This window comes from Mixophyes fleayi, chromosome 2 (genome assembly GCF_038048845.1).
Source record: "Mixophyes fleayi isolate aMixFle1 chromosome 2, aMixFle1.hap1, whole genome shotgun sequence".
NCBI lineage: Eukaryota > Metazoa > Chordata > Amphibia > Anura > Limnodynastidae > Mixophyes > Mixophyes fleayi.
The window spans coordinates 24,900,427-24,917,865 of record NC_134403.1 but is presented as its reverse complement, the minus strand read 5'-3'; the positions used below and the strand labels follow the sequence as shown (position 1 = coordinate 24,917,865).

Below are 17,439 nucleotides of genomic sequence, written 5' to 3'. Positions count from 1 at the left end.
GTTCCTGGTAAAGGGGTGTCCAAAATATGAACGCACTGCCAGAGGAAATGGAACGTCCAAAAGACGGATCTTCCAAGCCAGATAACCACACAAATTACATAACGATTTTAAAAGGACAATAGGTCAGGCAGATTTAAATATCCTGCACTCCCAGCCCGTCTTACACAAGTATCACTTAACATACTGGTATCCTATAATCTGGTAACATAATTGCTATTTCCATTAATGAGCAGGTTACAGTACAATATTATATAACAAATATAAAAACCACAATGAGACTTACACCGATCAGCCACAACATTAAAACCAACTGCCTAAAATTGTGTAGTTTCCCACTGTGCCGCTAAAACAGCTCTGACCCGTTGAGGCATGGACTCCACAAGACCTCCGAAGGTGTCCTGTGGTATCTGCCACCAAGGCATTAGCAGCAGATCCTAAAGGGGGAATTCAATTAGCCGCATTACGGTACTTTTAACGTTGCCTTTTTACTCGCAGCTCCTGGTTTAAAATTGCCGTAATAACGGTAATAGTTTTAACGCCGCGTTACTTTTTCAAGTAACGCGGCTAATTGAATTCTCCCCTTTAAGTCCTGTAAGTTGCGACATGGGTCCTCCATGGCTCGGACTTGTTTTTCCAGCACATTCCATAGCGGTTCGTTCGGATCGAGATCTGGGGAATTTGGAGGTCAAGTCAACATCTTGAACGCTTAGTCGCGTTCCTTAAACAATTCATAAACAATTTTTGCAGTGTGGCAGGGAGCATTATCCTGCTGAAAGGGGCCACTGCCATCAGGGAATACCGTTGACAGGGAGGGTTGTACTTGGTCTGCAATGTTTAGGTAGGTGGTACGTGTCAAAGTAACATTTACATGATTCCCAGGACCCAAGGTTTATCGGCAGAACATTGCCCAGAGCATCACACTGTCTCCGCCAGCTTGCCTTCTTCCCATAGTGCATCCTGGTGCCATCTCTTCCCCAAGTAAACAACGCACATACACCCAGCCGTTCACATGATGTAAAAGAAAAGATTAAACATCGGACCATCTTCCATTGCTCCATGGTCCAGTTCTGGCGCTCACGTGCCCATTCTAGGCGCTTGCAGTGGTGTACAGTAGTCAGCGGGCTACAAAGCAAGCTGTGATTTACTGTCTGTTCTGACACCTTTCTATCATAGCCAACATTAACTTTTCAGCAATCTGTGCTACAGTAGCTCTAGACAGACAGACTAGCCTTCACTCCCCACGTGCGTCAATGAGCCTCGGGCACCCATGACCCCGTCTGTTCACCAGTTTTGGTAGGTACTAACCACTGCATACCAGGAACACCCCACAAGACCTGCCGTTTTGGAGATGCTCTGACCCAGTCGCCTATATATATATATATATAATTTTTTTTAAAAAAAATTTGTGCCATCAATACCATCATGTGGCAATCACCAGAGCACTGCTTTTGCTGGCCCGACAAAATCTATCACAGAGGTTAAGAGTCTAGAGAAGTAAAGAATGATTTCATTCATCTTTAGGGCTTCCATGTGATCTATTTTTCCAATCAAAATCTTTAAAGCGAACCAGCCACCTGCACAGAGTGGCTTCTGCTAATTTCTGTGATGATATCATATTGATACATCATTGCCCTGGGGCAAACACCCATCCAAATAATTGTGTTTAAGATTTGGGTTTATATACTATTAAGAAAATTTCCACTACACTCTTTCAGCAGGAGGATACCCCCCCCCCCCACCCGTCCAATTCCCTGAGCAAAACAGACTCTGGTACTTATAAATGATGTATCTCCTTAATCAAACATGCAATAAGTAGCAAATAACTGGAAATCTTAAGTGTGACTTGAAGCTGAGAGTTGGATCATGTCAAGGATTTGGGCATTTGTGGAATCCGTCTATTCATAGCTCTTCAATATTAATTAACATTTATATATATATATATATATATATATATATATATATATATATATATAGCGCTAGGATATTCTGTAGGGCTTTAATAGAGCTCTTTGAAAGATGCTAAATGAAGCACCAAAAGTGGACAAGATAACAAGACCCAAAAACTTACTTTTAACAAGACGCATATACCACCCTCAAGAATATCCTGATTTCAAGTGGTGGAGCTTCCTGATTTAGGGGTGTAGTTAAGGTTATTTGGGAGCATGCCTGGCTGGATCAGGGAATGCTATGGGTGGGACGCCACTTAAGTCACCCCAGTTTACCCACTGAGAATGTCAGGAAATAATAGGCTGCATTTCAGGGGCATTTTTGCGTTTTTTAACTTTTAGGGCTAGCAGGCTGGACTGGTATAACCCTCTGGAGCTGGCAGGGTCTTTGTCTTTTCCAGGTATGTTGTTATGATGACACATGATGAGTTATCTGTAATTTCTTCAACAAGGTTAGAGCAAAAAATAAAACAATAAAATGAATTACAGATTTAATGGTTCCTACAGCCAAAAAAAAGTTGGCAGCAATGTACAAACCAAACCTAAAAAGGACATTTACAGCTCATACAGGAATGATAATTTGGAAAACAAAATCATTTGTGATCTTAAAAAGAACATGTTGAGGAATGTGGATGTTAGACAGTTAAGTCCCGTTCTTGTGTGCTGTCCAGTTTCCATTGGGACGAATAAGCTGAGGTTTGTTAGAATCTCAAGTAACTGAACTGAATCCTGTCTCTCAAACAATAGACAGGATGGACCTAGGTGGCGTTATATCGGGGTCAGGGAACTTCTTTACCTTTTACCCCCAAATATATTTAGATACGCCGACACTACCCCCTTGATTTGAAAGGAAGGAAATCATATATTATTGATTATTGGAACTCAAAATTTTATTGAATCTATTCAACATTTCTTTGAAATCTTCAACTTCAAAACTTCAGGTTTTGGAGAAATGATGTTGCTTCAGTTTTGATTCGAGAACATCAATATTGGGGAATTTTGATGTCAGAGCAATTTGGTTACAGTCTTCAGCGCCCAATCGATTTCTCTGCTTTGTTTTTATGTTCGTTAGAGTGAAAAATCCTTGTTCGCAAAGGTAGGTTGTTGCAAAAGGCATCAACTTTTTGACTGCCTCCTCATGTGCAATTTGGAATGTCTTTGCAGACATCCAAAAATATGACAGATCTGCTTTGTTTTCAAATGCAATACGTGCTTCATTATTGCATCGAAGCTCAAGAAGTGCCTCTGCCAACCCTGGATGCTCTTCTGGTACAACAGCAATTTCACATTTAAAGGGGTCTACAATCCAACTGACAGCATGTGAATCACATTACCCCCAGGAATTTCATTTTTACCCCATTTGGGGTAATTTATCCCTGTTCCCTGACCACTGCATTATATGGATAGGGAGTGACACAAACATATCAAATGGGTAGAATTCATCATTAAATAATTTCAAACATACCAGGCAGTGGGGTGGGTACGGGGACACAGGAGAATCTGACAAAAACCGCAATCACGCAAAATAAAAAAAAATTTCAGTAACTTATTGGTTTTGGGCAGAGTTCTTTAACTTTTTGCTGCAAGTTACTGCCATGATGGTGCAGTATGTAAAAAGATGTATGTTACATCTTAAATATCTACAGCAAGCAACACAAGTCCATTAGTATTCTTAGTGACTGAATATAGAGCGTTCATCTGAGCCGCTACAAAGTAAGACTACCTTTCTCGGTTGTAATATGTTGGGGTTTTAGACAAGGTGCAAGTTTGTGCTGACACAGAGCATCCACCTACAGACAGCCTGTTTTGCCCTTGCTCGGTCTCATCAGTGCAGGATAAGTTGTTTTGGTCAGCATGTGAAGTGCCATTGAGACTACCATACTAAAATGATAAGCAAACAAGACACTCCATAAGGGGGAAGAGGCAGAGTAACACAATTTGCATTGTTAGACTGGCAGCACTTTTAGGCAATACCCCACCCACCGCGTCTTTAAGAGCACAACATTGGCTTGGGCTGATCAGCGCATCCAGCAAAGTACTTGCATACTGTTTTGAGGAGGCCTAGATGTGGAGGCCTAGATGTGAACTAAGACAAATTCACAGTACCCTGGGGCTGTCTGTCCATTAACAGTAGTTCATGTGGGAGTCTGCAGATCGTCTACGTTTCATCTGGAACTCTGCCGTGGCTGTATTAACCACCCATGCTATACGAAGTAATGCTATTAAATAACAAGACTGTGATTCCTCCTAGTAAACTAAGCAGTCAGAACCGGTTATAATTGTATACGTAGTAACCTTTTACCTGTCTGAACCTACATGACAAGTTGCAACACTCTATGACGTACAGTTGATTGAGTCGCCATTTAGTTTAGTTGTGTTTTCTGTAGAGTGCCGAAAAAATGCTAAGTTTAAAAGATGAACGTGTCAATTTGAAATGTCTAGTAAAATTGCCAAAACACCAACATAATGATTTCAAATGCTTACTACGGCCTATGGGAATGACTACCTCTCTCCTGCGTGTGATCGAGTGGCACAAAAGATTTAGCGAGGGATGTCAGAATGTGGAAGATGATGAACACCCTGGACAACCTTGCACTTTAAGAACAGAAGAAAATGTAGGAAAAAAAATCAGCCAGATTGTTCGAAAAGACCGCCGACTCAGTGTTCGAATGATAGCTGAATCCGTGAACATTGACAATGACACCGTATGGAGATTTATGCGTGAGGATCTTAACACGATGAAAGTTTGTGCAAAGTTGGTCCCAAGGGTTCTCACACCAGAGCAAAAAGAACGTCGCAAGGAATGTTGTGTTGACATTCTGCAGCAACTTGACACAGATGCAAACCTGTTTCATAAAGTAATCACTTGAGACCTGGATCTTCCAGTACGATTCTGAAACCAAAAGACAGTCAATGCACTGGAAAACACCGTCATCACCAAGAATGAAAAAAGCTTGTCAAAATTCAAAGCAATGCTCATTGTTTTTTTCCATATCAAGGGTGTAATTTTGGAAGAATGGGTTCCAGAAGGCACAACAGTTAATCAGCATTATTATAAGGAAGTTTTGAAAAAGCTGAGAGAAAGAGTCAGAAAGAAATGGCCGTAACTGTGGAAAAATGGTTTCTGTCTTCACCAGGACAATGCGCCTGCTCACACAGCACTTTCTGTGCAGCAGTTTTTGACCGACAAACACATTACTACACTTGAACATCCTCCATATTCGCCTGATTTAGCACCTTGAGATTTTTATCTTTTCCCAAAAGTTAAATCAGTGCTTGAAAGGACACATTTTGAGCCAGTTGATGCTGTAAAGAAGAAAACAACAGATATACTATAACAAGTGACAGAAAATGATTTGCTCCATGCCTTTGACCTGTGGAAAACAAGACTACAGCGATGCATTAGTGCAAATAGGGTGTATATTGAAGGGGACATACATTAAATTTGGAATACCAATAATTTAAGGTGAGCTATTTAATCAGTCTTGTTATTTAATAGACATACCTTGTATATTTAAGAGACATAATGAGCCTGAGACAACATAGTCATACCATGGGTGGTCATCCCATGGTTAACAATGACCTCAGTTTTATACTTTACCAGCAGGTAACAATGGCGGCTGCAAGCTCCTCCATACGTTACCGGTAACGGACTGACAGTCCTACAGTTCAATGAGTGAACAGGAACCAATTGGTTTAGTTTCAGTACCTCCATTCACTCGAACACATTGCATCAAAATATATTCGGTGACAAAACTATTACAAACTAGACCCAAAGCACATTCTGCAAACTTAAACTCTATTCTATATATAATCGTTTGCTGGATACACCAGTGATCTCCCCAGCAATTATTTCCCGGGTGCTCCACCCGGCTGTTTTTACTTGACAACTGGCTCTTGGAGCCCAACCGAGTCCTACTGTAATAGAATAATCCATTGTTTCTCCTGTTAGAACAGGCACTATGTGAGCACTACAGCCAGCAGTGTGTGTGTTAGACCACTGGCCACCAGTCTGACCAGTCCTGGCAGGTGTGGGCAATAACCTCCAACATTTTTCAATATTATTGCAAAGTATTACAACTGCCCCAACCCGGCTGCTTCTTAATGCCACCCGGCTGGCAATTTTTTTCTGGGGAGAACACTGTACGCTCTTCAGCAGAATGTGTCTAGCACTTATACTTGAAGATCTAAAGCGATCTTACTGGCTGACTGATTGGCAATGTGTATGGGCACTTCAATCTTCCATTGGGTTGGGTACAGTATACTGGCGCTTGGACTACCGACACCCACTATAGCGACAAAAAAACCACGATGACAAATAACGTCATCACTTAAATGTAGACTTACTTTAACCCAGACAGTGGAGATTTCCGAAAACACTGCTAACTAAATGGTGCAAATTCCGAAGATACTGGATGCCGGCGCTTGAATTTGACGTCATGCAGGTGACAGACGTTCAAATGCGTACGTTTAAAGATGCAATAATACCAGACGCAGCCTAACCCTAACCCTTACATGCCGCTTTCAATTGTGATGTCAGTCGATTGCCTGACATCAAATTCTAGCGCCAGCATCTTCGGAATTAGCATCAGTCGCATAGCAGTGTTTTCGGAAATGTGCGCTGTCTGTGTTAAGGTAATTCTACATCTAATTGATGTCGTTATTACAGTCGTTGTGTTTTTTTTGTGACTATAGTGGGTGTCGTTATTCCAAGAGCCAGAATACCGATTGCCACCCCTTGCGTTGTCCAATTGCACCAATCTATTTATTCAGGCACCTTTTTGAAGTTAAATCGAAGGAAAGAGCGTGAGCTGCACTTCCGAATCAAACAATGAGCCCACACATGAGAAAATGAGAAACATTATGGGAAACGTACAAATTATACAGTGATTGGTCAATATCTCCCCATTTTATCATCATCAGTACAGAGTACTCACTCACATCAGTCCCTGCCCCATTGGGGCTTACAGCCTAAATTCCCTAACACACACACACACACAGACACACACAGACACACACACACAGACAGACAGACTAGGGTCAATTTGTTAGCAGTCAATTAACCTCAGGGGCGGATCTAGACTTTATGTTTAGGGGGGGACGATTTTGCATAATCACGCCCCTCCTTTGCTCTGATTGGCTGGCCTGCGTTAACCCCACCTTCCGCCCGCGATTGGCCCCGCCCCCTCCCGTTGTGGTCGCCGGCTGGGACCACTCTTATTGGCTGGCCCACATTTAGCCCCGCCCCCCGCTCGCGCTTAGCCCCGCCCGTTTTAATCGGCGGCTGGGACCTAGCTTTTTGCTGCTGGGGGGGGCGAATGCCCCGATCGCCGCCCCCTGGATCCGCCACTGATTAAACTACCAGTATGTTTTTGGAGTGTGGGAGGAAACCGGAGCACCCGGAGGAAACCCACGCAAACACGGGGAGAACATACAAAATCCTCACAGATAAGGCCATGGTCGGGAATTGAACTCATGACCCCAGTACTGTAAGGCAGAAGTGCTAACCACTAAGCCATGCTGCCCAAAAACACTGCTTACTGTGGGAAGATGCAGAAAACGATTGTCCCAACATTACGGACTAGTACACGCCTGTCCGCTTATTTTGTGCTTTCACAGGTTAATATTAGTTAGCGTTCTGTGAAATCATGAGCTACATGAGGACATCACAAAATTAATTAAAATTACTTTAAAATCAAAATAATGGAAAAGTATAGACTGTCTTGTTAAGTTTACCCAATACCTTAATACGTGGTTATCAGCAATCCAACAGTGTCGAGTCCAGTTTATTTTACATTACACATACGGCTGATAAGTTCAAACACCGGGCAGAGAGAGCATTGTTACATAACAACTTCACAGTGTACAACGGAGAGGGGGAACATGTTCCAAAAAATCCAAATCAAGTTGTTTGAGTGCCAAACTGAAGTATTCATTGCAGTAATAATGTTCTGCACAAAATAAAGAAATTAAAAAAAAAAAAAGTCTTGCAATTCAAATTCTCAAACAAGAACACTTTTCAGTAGACGACTACACCAGGTCTTTAAAATGACTATTAATCACTAAACTTTACCTGCTTTGTCCAAAAAGGTGACTAGTGTTCACGCAGAATATTTAAATACATTTTTGACCAGGTTCCGACTCTACTAATAACACAAAACCCCCATTTTCTGGAAAGTCATTGCAGCCCAGCCAAAAAATAAAATGCATTTATTATGTGTTAATGAGGCCTATGAATTTTGTTATGGACCTGTATATATATATATATATATATATATATATATATATATATATATTACTAAAATAGAAGCATGTCTAAAAAAATATGTCATATACATCAGGAACGACTGTTGTAATTGGCAGTTATACAGCTCGATGTAAAACCACTGCCGCCATACATCAGCTTGTACAATAGATATACAGAATATTTTAGTTTAACTGTTGATTGAAAGTGAAATGTTTTAATCTAGCAGTTACTTTGGAGCACAACGGGGGAAATTTATGAAAACTAATTTACTCGTGAGAAAAAAGTGCTGCATCTCATAGTAACGGATGAATCAATGGCCAATTCATTTTTGTATTGCAGAGTAGAAAAAGCAAACATCTGATTGGTTGCAGCAAACATAACTCTCATCAGCTTGGCCAGTCATTGCGAACTTTGTGTTGTTTAATACAAGGAACTGTTGGCATTGAGATGAACTGCTCGGGCCTGGGTACACAAGTATGTGATTTTCCCATTGAACTGTGTGTTCAATGGAAGTGAGTCATTGAAATAAATGATCCTTGAGAAGATGAACAAAACCAAAAAACAAACATACGCAACAGAAAATGGAGCAAATACACTATTTGTGGTACTAAATATGAATTATTTCTTAGGGAGCAGTATCCCACTGTAGGGAAATTGCAAGTGTCTGAAATATCCCATAGTGCCAGGCTCGCTCAAGTGTCAATTAAGACCACCAGTGACAATGCCACCTAATATATGCCCCTACCCCTCGCTCCCCTGAACTATTATATCATACTACCAGGATTTAACAGTGCATAGGGAGAAAGAGGAGGACGTAAAGGTTAAAGGCTTTTGATTATAAGGCAGTGTTGGCTAACCTGCCACACTCCAGGTGTTGTGAAACTACAAGTTCCAGCACAGCCTTCCAGCAATAAGCTGCTATATATTGGCAAAGCATGCTGGGACTTGTAGTTTCACAACACCTGGAGTGTCACAGGTTAGTCAACACTGTTATAAGGCATTCCGACCATGCTTCCCTCTTCTGCACCACAATAAAGCTATTAATGACAGTTTCTACTCCAGTGCTGCTGTCCGGAGCAATGAGACCAGTTCCGGGTCTTTAACACTATCAGGGCCAACATTTTAGAGCGCTAATATTACAGTTCCTGCCACTTGCTTGATCCGATCTAGCGGGAGAATTCTTGTCAATGGAACTGGAGGAGGTCCTTTGACTGCATCTATTGACCAGCTGCATATGACCCCCCCAGTGTTCCAGTCATGTAGCCTGACCTTGACTGGTCCTAATTAAATAGCCCATTTTTGTGCATGACTACATCATGACTTGTGTGGGCACAACTGACTCCACCCCAATGCGTCGTTCTGCTGTTAATCTGTATTTTTGCACAATTCTTTAGAAGGCCTAACCAATGCCATCTTGGATGTGTGCATGGCTCCCCTCTCTGCCAACCTGTCCAGTGGCTTACTTGAAAAAAAAGCCATTTGTCATAATTGAGAGTGACGCAAGAGAATGTCAGCTCATGGAGCCAGTGAATAAGGCCAAACAGAAAACATGCCTTGAAAATGTAACTCTCATAAAACCGAAAATGCCCTTTTTTTAGGTGGAAAATGATAAGGCAGAATATTACTTACTTGTGTTGCAGAGAATTACACCATTGGGCAGGTTCCCTGACATCACTGATATTGTGGTTAATTTCATGTGATTTTATTAAACTTTACTTGGTTTTACTTATTTAGGGGTTGTTTGCCTTTCCTGTATGACAAATGCTTGATATACAATGACCTTCAATTAACTAAACGTTATTAAGGTCCACTAAAGAGCATTAAGTTTGGAGCCAGGGGTTTAAAAACCTTTGGCTCTTGTGACAAACGCTTTTCTGTGGAAGTCAGCATGACACTTACAAACACATGTAAACAGCGGTGCTTAGAGAATACAAATTATACTGGGGGAGTTTATTGCTACAATACATCTAGGAAGTTCCTGCAGCCAGATATTGGATTACTATATGGGACAATATGCCTACTTCAGCATTCATGTGAGCTATCCACTTATTATGTCATAATAATGGTCTACATTTCTTACAATAAACTCACCCGAAAATGTGGAAGGTTTTGTTTTATTCGTTATAAAAAAAAAAAAAAAGAGAGACCATTTCTACCAGAAGGCAAGTAAGGGCTTAATTGTGTCAGAGGGCTTAAACGGTTATCCTCCGAGACAGGCACTTGTTTTCCCTCATTATGTTTTTCATTTTTGAAGGTGGAGTATAAATGAACAAGTACCACATATAAGGCTGGGTACACCCTACAGTGTTTTCAGCAGATTATCAGGCCAATCAAACGATATACGACTGTTCAACCCCATAACGCATCAGTGTGTACACTCCAACGATGAGCGATTATCTTTCCAAAGCACATCGTATCGTTTCATTTGATTGTTAAACTGGACTAAAAACCTTGTTCAGCGATGGAACGATGTTGTTCCAATCCTGCAGTGTGTATGCACCAACGTCCAACAGTGTCCATAGATCTCTATGGAGTGTGCAGAGTAACGATCTTTTGAGCCAATGGTTATGACAGATGAAGAGCACAGATCTGACGGTAAATCGTGTTTAGTATGTACACATCATCATCACCATTTATTTATATAACGCCACTAATTCTACAGTGCTGTACAGGAAACTCATGCACATCAGTCCCTGCCCCCATTGGGGCAGCATAGTGGCCTACTGGTCAGCACTTCTGCCTCACAGCACTGGGGTCATGAGTTTGATTCCCGACCATGGCCTTATCTGTGTGGACTTTGTATGTTCTCCCCGTGTTTGTGTGGGTTTCCTGCGGGTGCTCCGGTTACCTCCCACATTCCAAAAACATACTAGTAGGCTAAATGGCTGCTATCAATATTGACCCTAGTTTCTCTCTCTCTTAGATTGTAAGCCCCAATGGAGCAGGGACTGATGTGAATGAGTTCTCTGTACAGCGCTGTGGAATTAGTGGCGCTATATAAATAGCTGATGATGATTGGAGCTTACAGTCTAAATTCCCTAACATACAGACAGACAGACTAGGGTCAATTTGATAGCAGCCAATTAATCTACCAGTATGTTTTTGGAGTGTGGGAGGAAACCGGAGCACCCAGAGGAAACCCACACAAACACGGGGAGAACATTCAAACTCCACTCAGATAAGGCCATGGTCAAGAATTGAACTCATGACCCCAGTACTGTGTGGCAGAAGTGCTAACCACTGAGCCACCGTGCTGCCATGCTGATTGGGACGCTTTCCTTCTGTCGCTGGTAAAATCGTTAAAGATGCAACATCGGGAGAAATTTTCTGTATCGTTTACCCAGCCTAAATTGTATGAATTACTAGAAGCCAAAATCCAAACTAGAGACGACTGGCTACATCACTGATTGATTGATCCCTATATTGAACCCAAGTACTACACTATGGCCTGTCTACTTTCTTTGTTGTTTTTATGACATCCAACCGGGAGGTTGACACCATTTACGTGCAAGACCTGAAGTCTTTTTTTTTTACACTTGAACAGTATTGGAGCGCATAGCGCCTCCCCTTTACTGCAGCAGAAATTTTGGTGCGAGACCGACCTAAAAACTGTGGGGTGCGGAGGTTGATGCAACACATTTAGGTAATATTTTACATTTATCTTGCCGATTTCCATCTAAAACTTTCTGAGTGGAATCATGGGATATATTTCTTTGGGGAATTTGTTTAGCGGTTTTGATGTGTAAATGTGAAAGTGTGTGTATGTAATTAAAGATAGCGTGGCACTCCAAAAATTTATTGCGGTGGGGGAAAAAAATAATAAACAAAAACAACATTTTGATCCCATCAGGAATATGCATTTATTTTATTAATCCCATTGCCACCCACTGAAAGTTTTTGTTAGGAGATAGTGGACAATTAACAGAAGAGAGAATAAATGGGGTGCTCCTGAGGCACGTTGACAAATACAACACCAAACAACCACTTTCCTGGATATGTGCTAATGTATGGAGACGAACATAGTCTGGTGCAAGTAGAAGAGAACTCAATTGCCAACCTGTTCCTGTTTCTAACATGAAACTGCAGTCACATGGGGTGTCCAATTCTTGGCTCAGCTTATTTTACTTCCCCTTGGACTGCAAAATGACAACTCTCCACTTCACCCATATAGTACATAAACAAGCTTTTGGACTGTAGCTCAAGATCCAAAGCAAAACTAAAGATCTTCCTTGTGCTTCACAATCTGCCGGCGGAGATCCGTGACCTGTTAAAACAGTGCATTTGATTCATCGATTTTAGTGATCTGTGGACGGTGACCCATTACCTATAAAGACCTGCAGCCAAGTGACGGCTGCAAATTCAGAAGGGATCAATGTATTATGAGTGACACACATATGCAGAGCACCAATGTCTACACCAACTTACCTACCGGTATAAAGTGCAGAAAGTCACATTTAGGGTTTCCGTGTCAGCCATGTCAAACTGGGCCTGTATTCTACACTACTTATAAATTCATATACATGACGCAAAATGAATGCTGACAGAATGTTCATACACCCAGTGAAGCTATAAGGCCTATGTATTACATATGTTTCTACATTCACATGACCTGGTAACCCTAACTTTGTTATTTTCCATTTATCTAGAAGCTATATGTGCATGACAGTAACAGTATTTTAATGCTATACACAGTATAATGACATATGCAAATAGACAATTGCATAACATGTAATAGTATCCCTGACCTCCAGGACAGTGTTGTGGAAAGTTTATTGCATTGCTGCTGACTGACAGGTAAGCAACATGGGGTGCAGCTGTGGAACTACAAGTCCCAGCATGTGTCTGCATTCCCCCTAGGCCATGTACTGGTGCAGTATACACACATATTTATGATACAAGCAGCAGAGCTGAGTCTTCCCGGCTTCCTTACTCCCCCTCCCTCCTGTCAGCTGCCTCCCTCTCCCCAGCGGGTCTCACCAGGTACAGCGGTGCGTAGATCTTCAGGGACTCCTCCATGGCGCTCTGTGTGATCTGCAGGTAGGAGGTGAGGCAGGACGGGTGCCAGGTGTGCCCGATCTCATAGCAGTTGTGCGGGATGGACTTGCTGAGGGCCGCCATGTTGGAGGAGAGGGCGGTGTGAGGAGGAGGAGAAGGGGGGGAGGAGGGTAAAGGTCTCCCCCGCTGGGAGCGCGGCTCTGGGGTTACTCCCGTACACAGCCCGGCTGGAGGTGGGGACCCGGGGGCGCGCACGGCGCGGAGGACGTGCAGCGCGTGCACGCGGCTCAGACTGACAGACTGACTGGTAGGAGGAGATCTCACTACATCATAATACATGTACCTGTGTATACTGCTCAATATGTACCTCTATATACAGTCATAATACATGTACCTGTGTATACAGCTCAGTATGTACCTCTATATACAGTCATAATACATGTACCTGTGTATACAGAGCAATATGTAACTCTATATACAGTCATAATACATGTACCTGTGTATACTGCTCAGTATGTACCTCTGTATACAGTCATAATACATGTACCTGTGTATACAGCTCAGTATGTACCTCTATATACAGTCATAATACATGTACCTGTGTATACAGAGCAATATGTAACTCTATATACAGTCATAATACATGTACCTGTGTATACTGCTCAGTATGTACCTCTGTATACAGTCATAATACATGTACCTGTGTATACTGCTCAGTATGTACCTCTATATACAGTCATAATACATGTACCTGTGTATACAGAGCAATATGTACCTCTATATACAGTCATAATACATGTACCTGTGTATACTGCTCAGTATGTACCTCTGTATACAGTCATAATACATGTACCTGTGTATACTGCTCAGTATGTACCTCTATATACAGTCATAATACATGTACCTGTGTATACAGAGCAATATGTACCTCTATATACAGTCATAATACATGTACCTGTATATTATACAGTCATAATACATGTACCTCTATGTACACATCCTAATCTCTAATATATATAAGCCTAGCGGTGTGTGTTAGTGTGTGTGTGGAAAAAACTATTTTCTCAGAAAGGACTCATCCAATTGACCTGAAATTTGGTATACTGACATTATTTGACAAAAAAATTATAATAGTGAAGTCAGTTAACTTCCATCATCCCTCCTTCCCCCCGTGGGAGGGGTAGTAAAGGCTAAATTTACAAGTTGAGGGCTCAAACTCTTGACCGTGTGGGTATTTATTTACCAGAGCCTGTGTTTGGTCATGGACAATTGTATGTCGCATTTTCACGAGTACGGAGAAGCAGTGATGAATACTGCCCTTCAAGGAAGACTGATTGAGCAAAGCGATAAGGTGTTTAGCAGAAACGTTGTGTATCGAGAGGTTTTAGAACAGTAAGACGATGGAGATTAAGGATGTGGCGATGAAGATGAAGGATGGGGTGATGGAGAAGAATGATGAGGTGGTGACATGTGGACAAAACCACGTTAAAAAAGGGCGCTTACGTCGGGAAGTAACGCTCTTCCCCTGAGGAGGCCTGGCCTAGCCCCAAATGCATGACAAGAACCTTTTTAACACCTTAAGTAGCTTGATTTGACTAGAATGCATGAGTATCATGCACGGGTTAACTTGTATATATATATAGCCCTATATGAATCCCCATATACAAATCCTAATATGTACCTCTATACACAACCTAATATGTATATATATAGCCCAGCACAGTGGCCTAATGGTTAGCTCTTCTGCCTCACAACACTGGGGTAATGAGTTCGATTCCTGACCATGGCCTTAACTGTGTGGAGTTTGTATGTTCTCCCTGTGTTTGCGTGGGTTTCCTCCGGGTGCTCCGGTTTCCTCCCACACTCCAAAAACATACTGGTAGGTTAATTGGCTGCCATCAAAATTGACCCTTCTGTCTCTCCCTCTCTGTCTGTCGGTCTGTCTGTGTGTGTAAATGTGTGTCTATATTAGGGAATGTAGACGGTAAGCCCCAATGGGGCATGGACTGATGTGAATGAGTTCTCTGTACAGTGCTGCGGAATTAGTGCCGCTATATGAATAAATGATGATGATGATATGTACCTGTATATACAGTCATAATATATATGCACCTCTATATACTCATCCTAATATGTACCTCTACATACAACCCAATGTGTACCTCTATATATACAGCCCAATATTATTCTTACTGTCAAATACATATCTCTCTCATATACAGCCCAATAGGTGTCTTTTGTGTCCCTCTGAGCCTTCATCGGTTGTCATTTGTGGAATAACACGTTCTGGGACCTTGGGCTGCACCCATTTGTCTGTTTCCGCTGCATTTCAAAAGTACATAATGCCACGCACCTTCTTTCTACCGCTCCCCAGACTAAACCTGCCCCCCCTCTTACAAGTCTCTTCTAGAGAGAGGGTATAAAACTGAAGGTAACCACAGGCGTCCTAGGACGGCCCGGTCACGACCGTTTCGCCCTAAGTTAAGAGGCGGCCTTGCTGCCCCTGACCTTGAACTATACCAACAAGCCGCGAGGCTTGATCAGTTAAGGAATGGGCAGCTTCCCATCCTCGCAAACCATGGGTTTCTATTGAAGTCCACGCAGTTTCCCCACTCCCGATAGAAGATCAGTTTTGGTTGAAAGGGAGGTCTACCGGCCACAGTAGCCATTTTGCCTAGCGTCAAAGACACATTGGCTAGTAGGGATAAGTTGGTGAGGGCGGTTTCTTCACTCCTCCCATCTCTCCCTTTTCTCTCTTTCACGTTTTCTGGACCTGTCCCAAAATGAAACCTTTATGGAACGATGTGTTTGGCCTCATCCAGCAAGTAACTTTATTAGTTATCGCATCACAGCCAACCCTGGCTCTTCTCCAATTATACCCGCCTGACTTCCCGGATCACCACCGGTAAGTCGCAGGTCATATATTAAATGCCGCTAGGGCGGCTGTCGCTCAGCACTGGAAGGACCCAGCTCCCCCCTCCTCTCTCCAAAATTATAGCAAAGACCCAGCATAGTTATATAATGGAAACTATTGGCTTCAACTATTCTACTTCAGCATCTTCTCCTCTGATGAAGTGGTTCACCTGGTCTGCCTATTATATTACTCATCTGGCTATGACCTTGCCCCAATGTCACACTAGGACGCCTGTTTCCTCGTTCTGACCTACCAAAACCAGGCTCCTCAATTTACTTCATTTGACTCCATTTCCGGGGTAACTCCCGGTGACTTCTCCTCCCCTGTAGGCTCCTCTTGTTGTTGTCTTTTTGGTTTCCTGTATATTTAGGTTTAATACCTGATCAGTTTACCTGTCATTTGAAACTTCATTGTTTGCATTTATGCTTTTTTTTTTTTTTTTCTGGAAAATTTAATAAAACATATTTGGAGTTGAAACCTTGGTGGTTAGTTTGACACACTTGTGGTTCCTGTATATTGTTTCCCCACCATTGAGAGATAGAAGTGCTTCCCAATTGATAGATCAAATCTGTGTTGAAATCCTCAAAGATGGTTTATTTTGTATCCTGCTGTTCCAGTTCCGTATTGCTCGGATCCAACACCTCACTAGTGTAGTCACAATATTCAGTGGTGTGGAGAGCGCTGGAATAGAGGTGGAAGCCTCCAGTAGATGCAGGATAGGAAACATTACATAAATAAGTAGTGTAATTTCATACATCTGATTTAGACGCACAGACGACTTACAACTTACCTGGATTATATATAATATAATTTATAAATCGTATTACAAGTCACCTGTAGGTACCTGACTGAGTGCAGATCTCCTGCAGGGGTCAATTTTTCTAAAGAAATAAGCCCGTCCAATATGAAAGGCATATTGTACAAGTCACAAATTTATAGAAGCCAAATTCAAGAAAGATCTTTTACCTCTTGCTTGATTTGGTCATATTCTTTCTTCTCCATTAGATATTACCGTAATGACATACTTGCCAACTCTCCCGGAATGTCCGGGAGACTCCCGAAATTCGGGTCAGTCTCACGGACTCCCAGGAGAGCCGGCAAGTCTCCCACAATTGCGGGGCTAAAATGACGCGATTTGCGGTGAATCACGTCATTTTGGCCCCGCCCCTACGGCAAAACAGCATATTTGTTGCGGGGCTGGGGCCAAAATGGCGCATTTGACCGTGCCCTCCCACCCTCTAGACACGCCCCTCTCCCGGATACAACTTGCCAAAAGTAGGTAAGTATGCGTAATGATAATCGGCAATGAACATATTATAGGGAATCTAACCCTATAT

The 17,439-nt window shown here is 42.2% G+C and overlaps 1 protein-coding gene across 1 annotated transcript in view; it reads right to left on the bottom strand.

The window, feature by feature from the left end:
• The window catches only part of TMEM135 (transmembrane protein 135), a 265,659-nt gene extending 252,190 nt beyond the window's left edge, over window positions 1-13,469 (bottom strand). The window contains exon 1 of the mRNA XM_075198696.1: window positions 13,171-13,469. Coding sequence (XP_075054797.1) covers window positions 13,171-13,311 — 141 coding nt within the window. The 5' untranslated portion in view covers window positions 13,312-13,469. The remainder of the gene's footprint in view (window positions 1-13,170) is intronic.
• Between the last annotated feature and the right edge of the window lie 3,970 nt (window positions 13,470-17,439).